The 16,788-nt window shown below is 40.0% G+C and overlaps 1 protein-coding gene across 1 annotated transcript in view; it reads left to right on the top strand.

Annotated features, from left to right (window-relative positions):
- LOC126161297 (phospholipid-transporting ATPase ABCA3) overlaps window positions 1-16,788 on the top strand; it is a 787,342-nt gene that overhangs the window by 344,026 nt on the left and 426,528 nt on the right. The window contains exon 14 of the mRNA XM_049917041.1: window positions 16,190-16,400. Within this exon, the coding sequence (XP_049772998.1) occupies window positions 16,190-16,400 (211 nt within the window). The remainder of the gene's footprint in view (window positions 1-16,189; window positions 16,401-16,788) is intronic.

The following is a 16,788-nucleotide window of genomic DNA, read 5'->3' on the forward strand; positions in this document are numbered from 1 at the left end:
TAGGCATTGACAACTGCAGCACTGTAATCTATCTGTTTATATATCTCTGTATTTGAATATGCATGCCTATACCAGTTTCTTTGGCCCTTCAGCGTACATCTACATACAAGACATTTTACAGTGCATCATGGAGGGTACTCTGTACCACTACTAACCATTCCCTTTCCTGTTCCACTCACAAACAGAATGAGGGAAAAATGTCTGTCTTTGTGCCTTAGTATAAAACCTAAACTCTCGTATCTTACCTTCCTGATCCTTACATGAAATTTATGTTGGCAGCAGTGGAATGTTCTGCAGTCAGCTACAAATGACAATTTTCTAAATTTTCTCAGTAGTGTTCATCTTCCCTCCAGGGATTCCCTTTCGACTTCCTGAAGCATCTCCGTAACACTTGTGCGTTGTTCGAACCTACTGGCAACAAATCTAGCAGCTTGCCTCTGAATTGCTTTGATTTCCCAATAAACCAAAGTCAACCATTCAGCTTCTGTACCACAATCCTCACATGTTTGTTCCATTTCACATCACTTTGCAATGTTACATACAGATATTTACACAATGTGACTGTGTCAAGCATAACACTACTAACACAGTATCTGAACATTAAGTATTTGATTTCCCTACTCCACATTATCTTACATTTTTCTACATTTAGAGCTGGTTACGATTCATCACTAGAAATTTTATCTCAGTCATCTTGTGTCCTCGTGCAGTCTCTCAACTTTGACACCTTCCTGAACATTACAGCATCATCAGCAAACAACTGCAGATTGCTGCCACCCTGTCAGTCAGATCTGGGAACCTATTCCATATGCTTGTACCTTCATTAACAGTCTGCAGAGGAGCACCATGTCAAGTGCCGTACCATTTATTTCAGTTTCTATAATAATGCTTGACATCACCAACAACTTTAATCTTTGCGCAGTTCAGTGCACCTGTAACCCGTACGGAACAGATTCTGATTCATTTAATTTATGATACCTTGTCCTATGAACCAATTGCATAGTAAACGTATCATAAGATGTACCATCATCTCTGTTATACATCTCACATATCTGAAATGTACGATAAGCAATAACTTCTCGGCTGTTAAAAGTCTCCGGCTTTGATACAGTCTCCACTTTACCACCATGTGCTAGAGCCACAGTAACCCAGCCATTACTGAGTGCACTAGCATGAGCATTAGTAAGTGTAAAATTCAGTACACATCCACAGAACACTGAAGGACCATTCAGAATAACTCGGGCAGAAACCAATAGGTTTCTTTTTTGCTGTCGTGTAAAACTTTTTATTTTTTTATTTTCTCAAGGTCAAATACAGAAAGGACAGTACATGGTGGTAAAGTGTAAACTGTATCAGGGCTGGAGACTTTTAACAGCCAGGAAGTTATTGCTTATCGTAAATTTAAGATATGTGAGGTATATAACAGAGATCGTGGTACATCTTAGTATATATCTACAATGCCGTCGGTTCTTAGGACAAGGAATCATCGTAAAGTAAATGAATCAGAGTCTTTGTCCATAAGGGTTAAAGGCACACTGAACTGTGCAAAGATTAAAGTTGTTGGTGAAATTTGAAGAATGACACAATGCTATAGTATTGACAATGTAGTAGATTTTCTCGAAAAATGCACTTTCTTCATAGAACAGCCTCTTCTGGGTATTTGAAACTGTTCAATGACAGAAGGTGTGTTTCCAGAATGGTTACAAACAGCAGAAGTAAAGTATCTTTTTAAAAAATAACTACAACAGACATTCGTGCTATCTGGTTTTTCCAAAGTACTTGAAAATCTCATGTATTTCATAGAAATAGTTTTAGAGTTCTGTGCCTCAATCTGTAAAAATGGAGCCCTTATAGGATCGCTTTGTTATATGTCTGTCTGACTGTCCAACTGTTAAGAACCCTTTTTCTCCAAAACATGTACATATCGAGTTCAACTTTATGTCACATTTAAACTCGATGGTCCCTTGGAGGTGTAAAAGCTTGAACTTCTAAGTCATTTCAATCAAAAAATATGACCATTTACATCACATATTTTTACACTCAAAAACTCACTCATCAAAACCTAGAGGATAATTTCTGTTGACCTAGCATCATTAAATTTGACACTAAGCAATACAAATGCAGGAAAAAATCCTAAAATTATTAACTTGTAATTATATAACATGACAAAGTACTTTCTTTAGTAATGTAAGGAAAAGATAGATTGCTACTTACTGTAAAGATGACACGTTAAGTTGCAGACAGACACAACTAAAGGCACTTATACCCTAGTGTTCAGCCACAGCCTTTGTGAGGGGGGAAAAAAACCACCCACATACACATTAATTGACACAAAGAAGCACACTTCACCCAGCTCAAGTGGAATGGCATCCGGTCCAAGCTGCCGGGGATGGCAGTCATATGTGCATGAGGTGTGCTTGCTGGTGTGAATGAATGTGTGGTTTTTTTCCCCCTCTCTCTCTTTTACCTGATGAAGGTTGTGTCTGAAAGCTAACATCTAAGTGTCTTTAGCTGTGTCTGTCTGCAGCTTAACATGTCATCTTTATGGTAAGTAGCAATCTATATTATCCTTACATTGTTTAAATACCTTGTTTGTCACTTTTTATCCGTATGTATGTTTGTCAGCATATGTCTGTTTGTCCAACTGTTCACATGCTGAAGTCTGTGGTCTCTTGGCAGTGTAAAAATTGTAAGCTTCTAAGTCAATGCAATCTAAGATATGATACGAGAAAAGGAAAGCTGCTACTCACCATATAACGGAGATGCTGAGTTGTGATAGGTACAATAAATATCAGGAATCCGGTAAAACATCAAATCTCCAACATCACTGTGACCAGAAAAATATCCTGCAAGAACGGGATGAATGATGACTGAAAAGAATCGTTCAACGTGGCAGAAGTGCAACTCTTCCGCAAATTGCTGCAGATTTCAGTGCTGGGCCATCAACAAGTGTCAGTGTGCAAACCATTAAACGAAACATCATCGATATAGGCTTTTGGAGCCAAAGGCCGACTCGTGCACTCTTGATGACTGCATGTGAAGACCAGTATCAGTTGCAGAGTGATTTAGAAAAGATTGCTGTATGGTGTGGCAGGTGGCAGTTGACGCTAAATAACGAAAAGTGTGAGGTGATCCACATGAGTTCCAAAAGAAATCCGTTGGAATTCGATTACTCGATAAATAGTACAATTCTCAAGGCTGTCAATTCAACTAAGTACCTGGGTGTTAAAATTATGAACAACTTCAGTTGGAAAGACCACATAGATAATATTGTGGGGAAGGCAAGCCAAATGTTGCGTTTCATTGGCAGGACACTTAGAAGATGCAACAAGTCCACTAAAGAGACAGCTTACACTACACTCGTTCGTCCTCTGTTAGAATATTGCTGCGCCGTGTGGGATCCTTACCAGGTGAGATTGACGAAGGACATCGAAAGGGTGCAAAAAAGGGCAGCTTGTTTTGTATTATCACGTAATAGGGGAGAGAGTGTGGCAGATATGATACGCGAGTTGGGATGGAAGTCATTGAGGCAAAGACGCTTTTCGTTGCGGCGAGATCTATTTACGAAATTTCAGTCACCAACTTTCTCTTCCGAATGCGAAAATATTTTTTTGAGCCCAACCTACATAGGTAGGAATGATCATCAAAATAAAATAAGAGAAATCAGAGCTCAAACAGAAAGGTTTAGGTGTTCATTTTTCCCGCGCGTTGTTCGGGAGTGGAATGGTAGAGAGATAGTATGATTGTGGTTTGATGAACCCTCTGCCAAGCACTTAAATGTGAATTGTAGAGTAGTCATGTAGATGTAGATGTAGATGTAGATGACACAAAGCTTTACTCCTTGCCTGGGCCCATCAACGCTGACATTGGACTGTTTATGACTGGAAACACATTGCCTGGTCGGATGAGTCTCATTTCAAATTGTATCGAACAGATGGATGTGTACAAGTATGAAGATGACCTCATGAATCCATGGACTCTGCATGGCAGCAGGCAACTGTTCAACCTGGTGAAGGCTCTGTAATGGTACACACGTGCAGCTGGAGTGATGTGGGACCCCTGTACGTCTAAGTATGTCTCTAACAGGTGACATGTATGTAAGCATCTTGTCTGATCACCTGCATCCACTCATGTCCATTGTGTATTCCGATGGACTTGGGCAATTCCAGCTGGGCAATGAAAAACTCCACACATCTAGAATCACTAGAGTGACTCGAGGAGCACTCTTCTGAGTTTAAACACTTTCGTTGGCCGCCAAACTCCCCATATATGAACATTATTGAGCATATCTGGGATGTCTTGCAAAGTGCTGTTCAGAAGAGATCTCCACCCTCTCGTACTCTTTCGGATTTGTGGACAGGATTTGTTGTGTCCAGCACTACTTCAGTCATTAGTCAAGTCCATACCATGTTGTGTTGCGGCATTTCTGTGTGCTGATGGGGACCCTACATGATATTAAGCAGGTGTACCAGTTTCTTTGGCCCTTCTATGTAGATATGTTCAGTATACACTGACCAGCCAAAACATTATGACCACCCACTTAAAAGTGTGTCGATCTGCTTCAGGAACACAATTCTGCAGCGATTTTGCATGCCACGGATTCGACAAGTACTTGAAAGGTTTCCAGACGTTTGTGGCGCCAGATGCCTTCTCACAGATCACACACTTCGCATAATTTACGGACGGTCGGTTTTTTGTCGTGGAGCTGGCACCTGATAGCATCACGGCTGGGTTTTGTCGGATTCAGATAAGCCAAATTTGATGTCCAAGACATCAATGTGAGTTGAGTATCATGCTACTCAAACCATTCCGACATCATTCTGGCCTTGTGATGTAGACAGTTACCTTGCTGGAAGATGCCATCGCTGTTGAGGAAGACATCAGGCATAAGAGGGTATATGTGGTCCCTAACAATTTTCACATAGTCCACAGCTGTCATAGACCTTTGATTATTGCTGCAGGGCACTTGGAAGCCCAGGTGAATGTCCCCCATAAGGTAATACTGCCCCCACAGGCCTGCGTCCCTGGTGGATGACAGCATATCTAGACATGACCATTGACCTGGTTTAACAGTAAAAACAAGATTAATCTTACCAGGTGACATGATTTCATTGACCTTCAGTCTGGCGTTGATGATCCCATTCCCACTGTAATCATAATTGACAATGTTGTTGGGTTAACAAGGAAACATGTGGGGTCCTGTGTTGTGGAACAACATGTTCAATACTGTGCACTGAATGGTGTGTACCAAAATACTTGTCCCTGCATCTGTACTGTACTCTGTTGTCAGAGCTGCCACCAATTGCTGCCTGCCTTGCTGTAGAGAGTGTGCAAGTCTATGGTCTATGGTCTGTGATGAGATGTACATCCAACTTCTTGCCGCCTACTTGTGGTTTCAGCATTCTCCGACTGATTTTCATAGATGATTACAACAGTAACACGTAAACAGCCAACCAGCTTCACCATTTCTGAGATGCTCCCTCCCAGGCGCTGGCTTACAAAAATCTGGCTTTTGCCAAATCTGCTTGAATCGGCAGATGGCAGATTTCTGTATTTGTGCCACTGATAGTCACTAGAATGATTCCCCATTCATCTGCTCTGTTCATCATCACATGCCCTCAGCACCACCAAGCAGCGTACAACCTCACTGTGGGGAGTGGTCGTTATGTTTTGGCTCATCAGGGTTGAGCTCTATGGTTTGCCACCATATTAATCTTTATAAATCCCACAATACTTCAAGAGACAACTGCTCAACTTATTGCGTGCTGGCTGCTGGTTACTGCTGGCAAGTAGCATATGCCGGTGTCCGTGTTGTGATGGGCTTTTTATGGTTGTGTCTTTTGAAAGAGTGCAATTGAATTGCACTTGAAGATGGATGATAATAAACATTGTGGGATTTCTATCTAACATTTCCTGCTCATTTGTTATACACAAAGGGACTTATTACATGGGTTTATCACCCAAAGTAATGTGTCTGGAAAATTCTAATTGTGTTTAATAAGTCTTCAAATTATTCTATTCAATAGCCCATGTGCTTCAGTGTCAGAGCATAATGTACAAACCTTTCACATGGGTTCTGCTTGTTCAAATCTTCATGAAGCAGCCACAAAACCACTGTGTTTGGGAGTTTTAACCCTCCTGTCTTTGATACTCTGTTTAATCAGTTCAAGTGAGAGCTACCTCACAGTTTAGATTTCTTGTTACTCACTTAAATCTTATGAGGCAAACATCTAGATGGTTCCTGTGAAAAAGGTACAGCTTATTTGTTGCCTCATCCTGCCCATTTCAAGGTTCTGCCCCACCCCCAATGTTATCATCATTGATGGGGTTTTAAACTCTTACCTACATCTACATCTGTACTCTGCAAGCCACCTTTCGGTGTGTGGCATATTTCCTTCCTCAGGTACCTTTTATTGTATAGACTTCGCATCATTCTGTAAGTTTCTCGATGCTGTTTACCACGAGAACGTCAGATGGGCCGATGAGGCATCTCAGCTAATCTGTGTAGCCACTATGCCGAGTCAGACTATCGACCTCTTGTTTTTATATGGTAACTTGTTATAGTGCTACATAGATACAGATTCAAATCTTTTCCACCACACCATTGAGAGTACCACTGTTAAGTGAGCTATCAAGTGGATGCACTGTAGCACCATCCATGAGCCTTGAGACAATTTGTGACATGAGTACTGGAGTACCTGGCACAGACTGAGATGGCAGACATTAATGTCATGAAATTGTACTGGGAACAGTAGCACCATTGGGTGCGTATGAAGTTCAGATTACTTTTAGCATGATACAGTTTATCTAAATATATATTTCACTGAGCATAAAATTTTAAATTTATTTAACTTGTCCATGCTGTTATAATAACTAAAACTGTAACACTGAATTGTCAGACAGAATGTGTGAACAGCACTTACCCCCGGTATGTGAAACTCTTAATACTGTTGACAGTGCCAACAATTTTGTCTTCTGATAGTTTTCGTTTTGACACAAAATTATGACGTATGCTGCTGTTCCATCACTTTTACTTAGTGTGCCTAAGTGGTCGACTTACCAAGCAAATTATCAAACACTAACAAAGAGATAGAGGGGCTGGCCAGTACTTACCTCAGCTCAGTACAGCCGATAGATAACACAAAACAGAACAGAAAATTTACATTCCTAGCTTTCAGAACTTTGTTCCTTCATCAGGGAGGAGAGAGGGGAAAAAATCATTTACAAGCAAATTATCAGTGTAACATGCAGAGCAGCCTCTTGTGGGCAGTACACAGTTGAAGTTGTGGGCAGTGCACAGTTGAAGTTGTGTCCATAAAAGGCAAAGAGCTGAGTCCAAGCATCTTGAATTACTTAACCTTACTTAACAACTGTGGCTACATTTATGTGTTAAGCTAATCATTAATGCCTATATAACTGACGTTCACCCATGACAGCCTTCTAACTTTGCTATCAATATACAGTTCCCTGTACAATGTACCAAACAAAACATCTATTGACGTATTCATTTTTTCTGTTTCATTGGCAGTAGAAAATTATTGTTTCCTATTATATCCAATATTTATGGAAACCTATTGTGTCTGTGACAGTTTGCTAAAGAGCCACAATTTTTGAAATACAGTGTTGGAAACAGCATTACTTATTGCCTATTGTAAAATGATAATTGTTTCATCATTGAGTATTGACCTGTGCCACCATTTGTCTATGTTTACATTAAGTTGTACTTCATGTAATTTGTTGTTGTTGTTGTTGTTATTGTTGTTGTGGTCTTCAGTCCTGAGACTGCTTTGATGCAGCTCTCCATGCTACCCTATCCTCTGCAAGTTTCTTCATCTCCCAGTACCTACTGCAACCTACATCCTTCTGAATCTGCTTAGTGTATTCATCTTTTGGTCTCCCTCTACGATTTTTACCCTCCATGCTGCCATCCAATGCTAAATTTGTGATCCCTTGATGCCTCAGAACATGTCCTACCAACCGGTCCCTTCTTCTCGCCAAGTTGTGCCACAAACTCCTCTTCTCCCCAATTCTATTCAATACCTCCTCATTAGTTATGTGATCTACCCATCTAATCTTCAGTATTCTTCTGTAGCACCACATTTCGAAAGCTTCTATTCTCTTCCTGTCCAAACTATTTATCATCCATGTTTCACTTCCATACATGGCTACACTCCACACAAATACTTTCAGAAACGACTTCCTGACACTTAAATCTGTACTCGATGTTAACAAATTTCTCTTCTTCACAAATGCTTTCCTTGCCATTGCCAGTCTACATTTTATATCCTCTCTACTTCGACCATCATCAGTTATTTTGCCCCCCAAATAGCAAAACTCCTTTACTACTTTAAGTGTGTCATTTCCCAATCTAATTCCCTCAGCATCACCCGACTTAATTCAACTACATTCCATTATCCTCGTTTTGCTTTTGTTGATGTTCATCTTATATCCTCCTTTTAAGACAATGTCCATTCTGTTCAACTGCTCTTCCAAGTCCTTTGCTGTCTCTGACAGAATTACAATGTCATCGGCGAACCTCAAAGTTTTTATTTCTTCTCCATGGATTTTAATACCTACTCCGAATTTTTCTTTTGTTTCCTTTACTGCTTGTTCAATATACAGATTAAATAACATTGGGGAGAGGCTACAACCCTGTCTCACTCCCTTCCCAACCACTGCTTCCCTTTCATGTCCCTCGACTCTTATAACTGCCATCTGGTTTCTGTACAAATTGTATATAGCCTTGCGCTCCCTGTATTTTACCCTTGCCACCTTTAGAATTTGGAAGAGAGTATTCCAGTCAACATTGTCAAAAGCTTTCTCTAAGTCTACAAATTCTAGAAATGTAGGTTTGCCTTTTCTTAATCTTTCTTCTAAGATAAGTCGTAAGGTCAGTATTGCCTCACGTGTTCCAATATTTCTACGGAATCCAAACTGGTCTTCCTCGAGGTCCGCTTCTACCAGTTTTTCCATTCGTCTGTACAGAATTCGCGTTAGTGTTTTCCAGCTGTGACTTATTAAACTGATAGTTTGGTAATTTTAACATCTGTCAACACCTGCTTTCTTTGGGATTGGAATTATTATATTCTTCTTGAAGTCTGAGGGTACTTCGCCTGTCTCATACATCTTCCTCACCAGAGGGTAGAGTTTTGTCAGGACTGGCTCTCCCAAGGCCATCAGTAGTTCTAATGGAATGTTGTCTACTCCCGGGGCCTTGTTTCGGCTCAGGTCTTTCAATGCTCTGTGAAACTCTTCACGCAGTATCTCATCTCCCATTTCAGCTTCATCTACGTTCTCTTCCATTTCTATAATATTGTCCTCAAGTACATCACCCTTGTATAGACCCTCTATATACTCCTTTCATCTTTCTGCTTTCCCTTCTTTGGTTAGAACTGGGTTTCCATCTGAGCTCTTGATATTCATACAAGTGGTTCTCTTTTCTCCAAAGGTCTCTTTAATTTTCCTGTAGGCAGTATCTATCTTACCCCTAGTGAGATAAGCCTCTACATCCTTACATTTGTCCTCTAGCCATCGCTGCTTAGCCATTTTGCACTTCCTGTCGATCTCATTTTTTGAGATGTTTGTATTCCTTTTTGCCTGCTTCATTTACTGCATTTTTATATTTTCTCCTTTCATCAATTAAATTCCATTTTTCTTCTGTTATCCAAGGATTTCTACTAGCCCTCGTCTTTTTACCTACTTGATCCTCTGTTGCCTTCACTACTTCATCCCTCAGAGCTACCCATTCTTCTTCTAATGTACTTCTTTCCCCCTCTGCTGTCAGTTGTTCCCTTATGCTCTCCATGAAACTCTGTACAACCTCTGGTTTAGTCAGCTTATCAAGGTCCCATCTCCTTAAATTCCCACCTTTTTGCAGTTTCTTCAATTTTAATCTGCAGTTCATAACCAATAGATTGTGGTCAGAGTCCACATCTGCCCCTGGAAATGTCTTACAATTTAAAACCTGGTTCCTAAATCTCTGTCTTACCATTATATAATCTGTCTGATACCTTTTAGTATCTCCAGGATTCTTCCATTTATACAGTCTTCTTTTATGATTCTTGAACCAAGTGTTAGCTATGATTAAGTTATGCTCTGTGCAAAATTCTACCAGATGGCTTCCTCTTTCATTTCTTAGCCCCAATGCATATTCATCTACTATGTTTCCTTCTCCCCCTTTTCCTACACTCGAATTCCAGTCACCCATGACTATTAAATTTTCGTCTCCCTTCACTATCTGAATAATTTCTTTTATCTCATCATACATTTCATCAATTTCTTCATCATCTGCAGAGCTAGTTGGCATATAAACTTGTACTACTGTAGTAGGCGTGGACTGCGTGTCTATCTTGGCCACAATAATGCGTTCACTATGTTGTTTGTAGTAGCTTACCCGCACGCCTATTTTTTTATTCATTATTATACCTACTCCTGCATTACCTCTATTTGATTTTGTATTTATAACCCTGTATTCACCTGACCAAATGTCTTGTTCCTCCTGCCACCAAACTTCACTAATTCCCACTATATCTAACTTTAACCTATCAATTCCCCTTTTTAAATTTTCTAACCTACCTGCTCGATTAAGGGATCTGACATTCCATGCTCCGATCCGTAGAACGCCAGTTTTCTTTCTCCTGATAACAACGTCCTCCTGAGTAGTCCCCGCCCAGAGATCCGAATGGGGGACTATTTTACCTCCGGAATATTTTACCCAAGAGGACGCCATCATCATTTACCATACAGTAAAGCTGCATGCCCTCGGGAAAAATTACGTTTGTAGTTTCCCCTTGCTTTCAGCCGTTCGCAGTACCAGCACAGCAAGGCTGTTTTGGTTATTGTTACAAGGCCAGATCAGTCAATCATCCAGACTGTTGCCCCTGCAACTACTGAAAAGGCTGCTGCCCCTCTTCAGGAACCACACGTTTGTCTGGCCTCTCAACAGATACCCCTCCGTTGTGGTTGCACCTACGGTATGGCTATCTGTATCGCTGAGGCACGCAAGCCTCCCCACCAACGGCAAGGCCGATGGTTCATGTGTGTGTGTGTGTGTGCGCGGGGAAGGGGGGGGGGGAGTAATTTATTGTAGCATTTTCTCACGGAATTACTTTGTTTCTGTAAGCTCAATAACACTGTGTGGATCTCAGAGAAACAACATTTTTCAGTCATAGAGAAAGAAATACTATACATGACAGAGAAAGAAATACTATACATCTTACAGCTGATGGACCTCCATTTTATGCCACTGAAATTTTATGTTATGTAGAGTATAGATGTGTGCCATATGACAAATGTTTCATGATTTTGTATAGCAAAACAGTTTTGTTACAGCTGCCTCATTGTGCATCACAACCCTAATCTGTTAAGCTGATGATACAGCTTTATGTCCTTTTGCATCACAACATTCCATATCCTGATAAGATTATGCGAGAATCCCTTGATTCTGCATTAAATAAATTTGTTTTTAATCCACCCAAACTCAAAAGCTTGTGGTAGGATTGTCCAAGGAAATACAAAATAAATGTGTCAAACTCTTAAAAATACACGTTAATGCCAAAAAACTCAGTTGGGAAGAGGATATCAAGCAAGTGAAAACTGAGATGTATGGTCAGTAATAATTATCTCTATTTGACATATAAGGGGCAGTCAAATGTAAATCAAACACACATCACAATTGGACGATGGATGCTTCCATTCAAAAGCAATCATCATATGTGTTGGCCCCTGATGGTCTGACTGAAACCAATGTCCATGCATGTCTTTCTTCACATCACCAACGATGTGAAAATTATACGGTGAACGATCTGTGCTGTAGTGTTTCCTTACCAAATCGCAGAATTGTAGTCTATCTGATTGGCAATGTGGGGCAAGTGTTATTGTGCAACAGTGTGACTTCATCCAACAGCTTCCCTGCTTGTTTCAGCTTCATGGTGCATCGCAGTTTCTGCAAAGTGTCTTCATAGCGATGCGCATCGATTGTGGTTCTATGATCAAGGAACTTGACGAGCAAAATTGCACGATAATGCCTGCCCCCACACTGCCAGTCAGATGAACGCCATGCTTCAGCTAAAACTAGTATCACTTAATAACCTCAATTCCTCTTGTTTTCTATTTTTCGATTATCCTTCATCTTCTCCCCATGTTATCTTTTCCTTTCTTCTGTCCATGTTGTTCCCGATTTCTGATTTCTTCTGCAGTGAAAGCCTTCTACATTTAATATTTTATTCTTAAAAATGTTTCTGTTAGGTATTTCCAATTCTTTGATGTTTCAGTCTATATCTTTCTGTATTTCTGTTATCCATGCTATTGTTAATTTCTTCTTCCAGAAGTAGACAAATATTTGTTCCACGAACCTGTTCTCATTCATTCAGAAGAAGTGTCCTAAAAAGATTAATCTTCTTTTAGCCATTACTGCTGATATTTTCTCTATATTTTTGTAGCCCTCCTTATTACTTGTCATTTTCGGTCGTCTGTAATTTGCATTGCACCCAGTATTTTTCCAGCTATCCATTTTTTAAGTACCTCTATTCTGTCCAGCTTATAGTCCATTGTTAAGCATTCACATCTGTATAAACATTCTTGTAATACCACTATGCTGTAGTGTTTGAGCCGACCGGAGTGGCCGTGTGGTTCTAGGCGCTACAGTCTGGAACCGAGCGACCGCTATGGTCGCAGGTTCGAATCCTGCCTCGGGCATGGATGTGTGTGATGTCCTTAGGTTAGTTAGGTTTAATTAGTTCTGAGTTCTAGGCGACTGATGACCTCCGAAGTTAAGTCGCATAGTGCTCAGAGCCATTTGAACCATATAGTGTTTTAGTTTTGTTTTTCTAGATATGCATTTCTTGTTGTAAATATTCTTTGTCAAACATTATGCTCTCTCGATTTTGTTAACTCTTACATTTACTGCAAATTTTTCTACTACATTTTGTTGTATAGTTTCTCCAAGATGTTTGAATTCCGTTATTCACTCTATTTTATGTATTTGTGTTTCTGTGAATTTTGGAGCATGTCTTTATGTTTGTCTTAAATCTGGTTTTTTCAACTGAAATTTTGAGACCAGATCTATTTGCTGTTTCTTCCAGAATATTTTTGTGAATAACTGCATTTGTCAGATTTTCTGAAAATATTGCAAAATTCCATGGGGCTATAGCTTCCCTCATACATTGGATGTATATTAATGTACCAGTACCACTTACAATAATCAAGAAAGCTGAATATGCTGGATGCCTACCAACAAAGTGCTGACCCTAGACAAAAACTTTGAAATCGCCGGATATCTGGGTCAAATCGTATTATTTTCCTGGGCACACACATTCTGTAGAAACATTTTTACCCTGAACTGCAAAACAGTTACCAAAAACTACTTTAAGCAACATCAAATTTTACCAGTTTGTCAGCGGAGGACCCCAACTCTCCTTTTATTGAGTGATATTCCATTCCCCCAACACCCCCCCCCCTCCTCCCCCGCCCCCTCCCCCTTTAGCCCCTGCCTTGACCGACTTCTAGAATTGCCCTTGATGATAAAGTATCCCTTTCTCAAATACCATTTTTTGTTTTAAATGGCTGTGATATTTCTCACATAAATTTAACTTTAGATATTGCCTTTCTTAGAATATCATGAATTATGTTTGCTAATTTTGCTTTAACATCAAATTATCTAATGATTTTACCTAGTGTTTCTTGTCTATTGAACAAAATGTGTCTTTTTAATTACTGAATGGTACTTTTATAGATTTGCTGTGTAACATTCTTCAGCAAATTATTGATTTTATGTTAAAACTCTGTTGAGTACAGGATCTTCCCTTTTGAAAACCTCTTTGATATTCTCCCAGTTCTTTGTCTAAAGTTTCTACAACTGATAATGTTTGATAATTTTTGTATGCCATTGGCAGAAGTGATACTACTGGTTAATTGTTGACATTTTGTTTGTCTTCCTCTTTATGTAGTGGATGGATTAACGCTACTTTCCACTCATCTAGAAGCTTTTTGGTTTTCTAGATGTTATTATTATTATTATTATTATTATTATTATTCAGAGGGGCCCAGAAAAATGTATACACTGATTGATAGCCAATAGTAATGGAACAAAATGACATACTATTACAATTCCTGCATGGGTTGGGGGTGGGGGATTATTTTATCTGTTCAAAGTGACCCCCATTAGCAGCCAAACAACACCGATGCCACTGAACTGTTGAACGAACTGCATCTACCAATGTTGCCAGTGTGATAGTCACACAGGATGCCTCAATGGTTTCTTTGTAGCTCATACATTATAGCTGGTTTCTGTTGATAAACTTCATTTTTCAGGGTCCCCCATAGATAGAAGTCAAGAGGTGTAAGGTTTGGGGATTGTGATGGGGACTCAACTGCTCCTCTTCAATCTACCCATCACCCGGGCAGATTTTCATTCAAGTAGTGAGGTGGAGCGCTATATTGTTGTAGGTAAAATCTTTTATTTCCAAACATCTCTCGGCTAGCAGGTAAAATCGATGTTTGCAGCATATGAAGATACACCTCCCCAGTTACAGTACCTTAAAAGAAGAATGAGCCAATCAAACTTTGTGATGACAGACCACACCACACATTAACATCTGATAGATTAACATGTTTGTTCACATGAAACTGAGGATTTTCAGAAGCTCATTGCATGCAGTTCTAATCATTTACAGTACTATTGAGTTTGAATTGTGCCTTGTCAGACCAGGTAGCCATCCCTGCAACCATTCAGCTTCGCGAAGCATGCTTTCAATGCACTTGCAGTATTTCCATCCTTCTGTCCGGATTCTCCTCATTCGTAGTGTACCGAGATCTTGGAATGTGACACTTTCCACTTTGCAGCCTTCAGAATTCATCATATGCTTGATCAGCATACCTCATTTTCGCATGCACCCTGTTTCAAAGTTTTTTGAGGTGACCTAGTAAAGTGTTGCAACATAGCAGCACTGGAAGCTGGACTTAGTGATGTTTCTGGTCAGACAGAGCTTTCCTTATGCTCATCCTGAACAGTTGTCAGCTACAAATTTATCCCGAATAAAGTAAATTGTTGTACATGTTGGTAGATGAGTTCCATACATGTTACGCCATTGTGTTGTACCTTCCAGTACTACTTCGACATGGCCTTGCATTTCTCAGACAACAACCTTACTTCATTCGTTGCTGCACTGTCACCTGCTGGAAAATGCATGTCAGGATCTGTTGAGACTGGGCTCTACTACCACGCAAAATTGCAATGATATGTCATTTTGTTCCAAAGGTATTAACTACCATTTTTCTGGATTCCTCTGTATTACTGTTCTTTTTGTTGTGGCAGTTGTACAAAATTGTGCAGGTTGTGAAAGCAGTTGAGCTGTAATATTACATGCTGCTTTGTTGTGACTGTGTAGCAAAACTAACAATTGCTGCATCACCAAAACTTACCTTTTTGTCAAAGCTGTTGCACAGACATCGTGCATGAAAGCTCCACTGACTTTCTTAAGACTGATCACAATTCCTAATGAAACTGTAGTATTTTACATATGTGTCCATTCAGAAGTCATTGCAATTATTTTCTCTAAAAAGTTCATAAATAGGAAATACTAACAAAGAGATAGAGGGGCTGGCCAGTACTTACCTCAGCTCAGTACAGCCGATAGATACACACAAAACAAAACCGAAAATTTATGTTCCTAGCTTTCAGAACAAATGTTCCTTCATCAGGGAGGAGAGAGGGGAAAGAAAGGGAAGAAGGGAAAGGAGATTCAGTTACTCACAACCCAGGTTATGAAGCAACAGGGAAAGGAAAATAGGGAGGGTAGCAAGGATGGAGGCATGGTTGTCAGAGGGAAGCCTTCCCTCTGACAACCATGCCTCCATCCTTGCTACCCTCCCTATTTTCCTTTCCCTGTTGCTTCATAACCTGGGTTGTGAGTAACTGAATCTCCTTTCCCTTCTTCCCTTTCTTTCCCCTCTCTCCTCCCTGATGAAGGAACATTTGTTCTGAAAGCTAGGAACATAAATTTTCGGTTTTGTTTTGTGTGTATCTATCGGCTGTACTGAGCTGAGGTAAGTACTGGCCAGCCCCTCTATCTCTTTGTTAGTATTTGTTTCACATTTCTATATGAGATTTTCCATTAATCACATAAATAGGAAATATTCAGTAAAAGATGGTGTTCTTGTTACCTTTCTAAAAGTCCAGTTTTTGATGCAGGTAGTGCTATTTGATGAACCTACTGCTGGAATGGATCCAACAGCAAGAAGATCACTGTGGGATGTACTCAAGGAAGAGAAAAAGCATCGCACAATTCTTATGACGACCCATCACATGGATGAAGCTGATATTATTGGGGACCGGGTTGCTATCATGGCAGGTGGACATTTGTGCTGTTGTGGTTCACCTTTCTTCTTGAAAAAGAGATATGGTAAATAAGTTTTATCTGTTACATGCCTGCAAGTTGTACACTAAATCAGTAATCCAAGGAAAATATTTAAATATGTTAAGCCTAGCACCTAGGAGTCAAACATTTTTTTTTTTTTTAAAAAAAGAGGGTTAAATAAGAAAAGGAGTTTGTGCTTTTGTGTATGTGTGTGTGTGTGTGTGTGTGTGTGTGTGTGTGTGTGTGTGTGTGAGGAGAGAGAGAGATTGTGGGGTGAGGGGTGGGAGGGGAATGTAGAGAAGAGTCAGCAGACTGTGTGTTGCAGATGGTCACAACTCTTTGCCTATTGGGCTTTGGCTTCAATATATCTTCCAATAATAATACAGCAGCCGAATATGTCATCACTCAGTATTTAGCCAGGCCAGACATTGAG

The sequence above is a fragment of the Schistocerca cancellata genome, chromosome 2 (assembly GCF_023864275.1).
Source record: "Schistocerca cancellata isolate TAMUIC-IGC-003103 chromosome 2, iqSchCanc2.1, whole genome shotgun sequence".
NCBI classification, from domain to species: domain Eukaryota; kingdom Metazoa; phylum Arthropoda; class Insecta; order Orthoptera; family Acrididae; genus Schistocerca; species Schistocerca cancellata.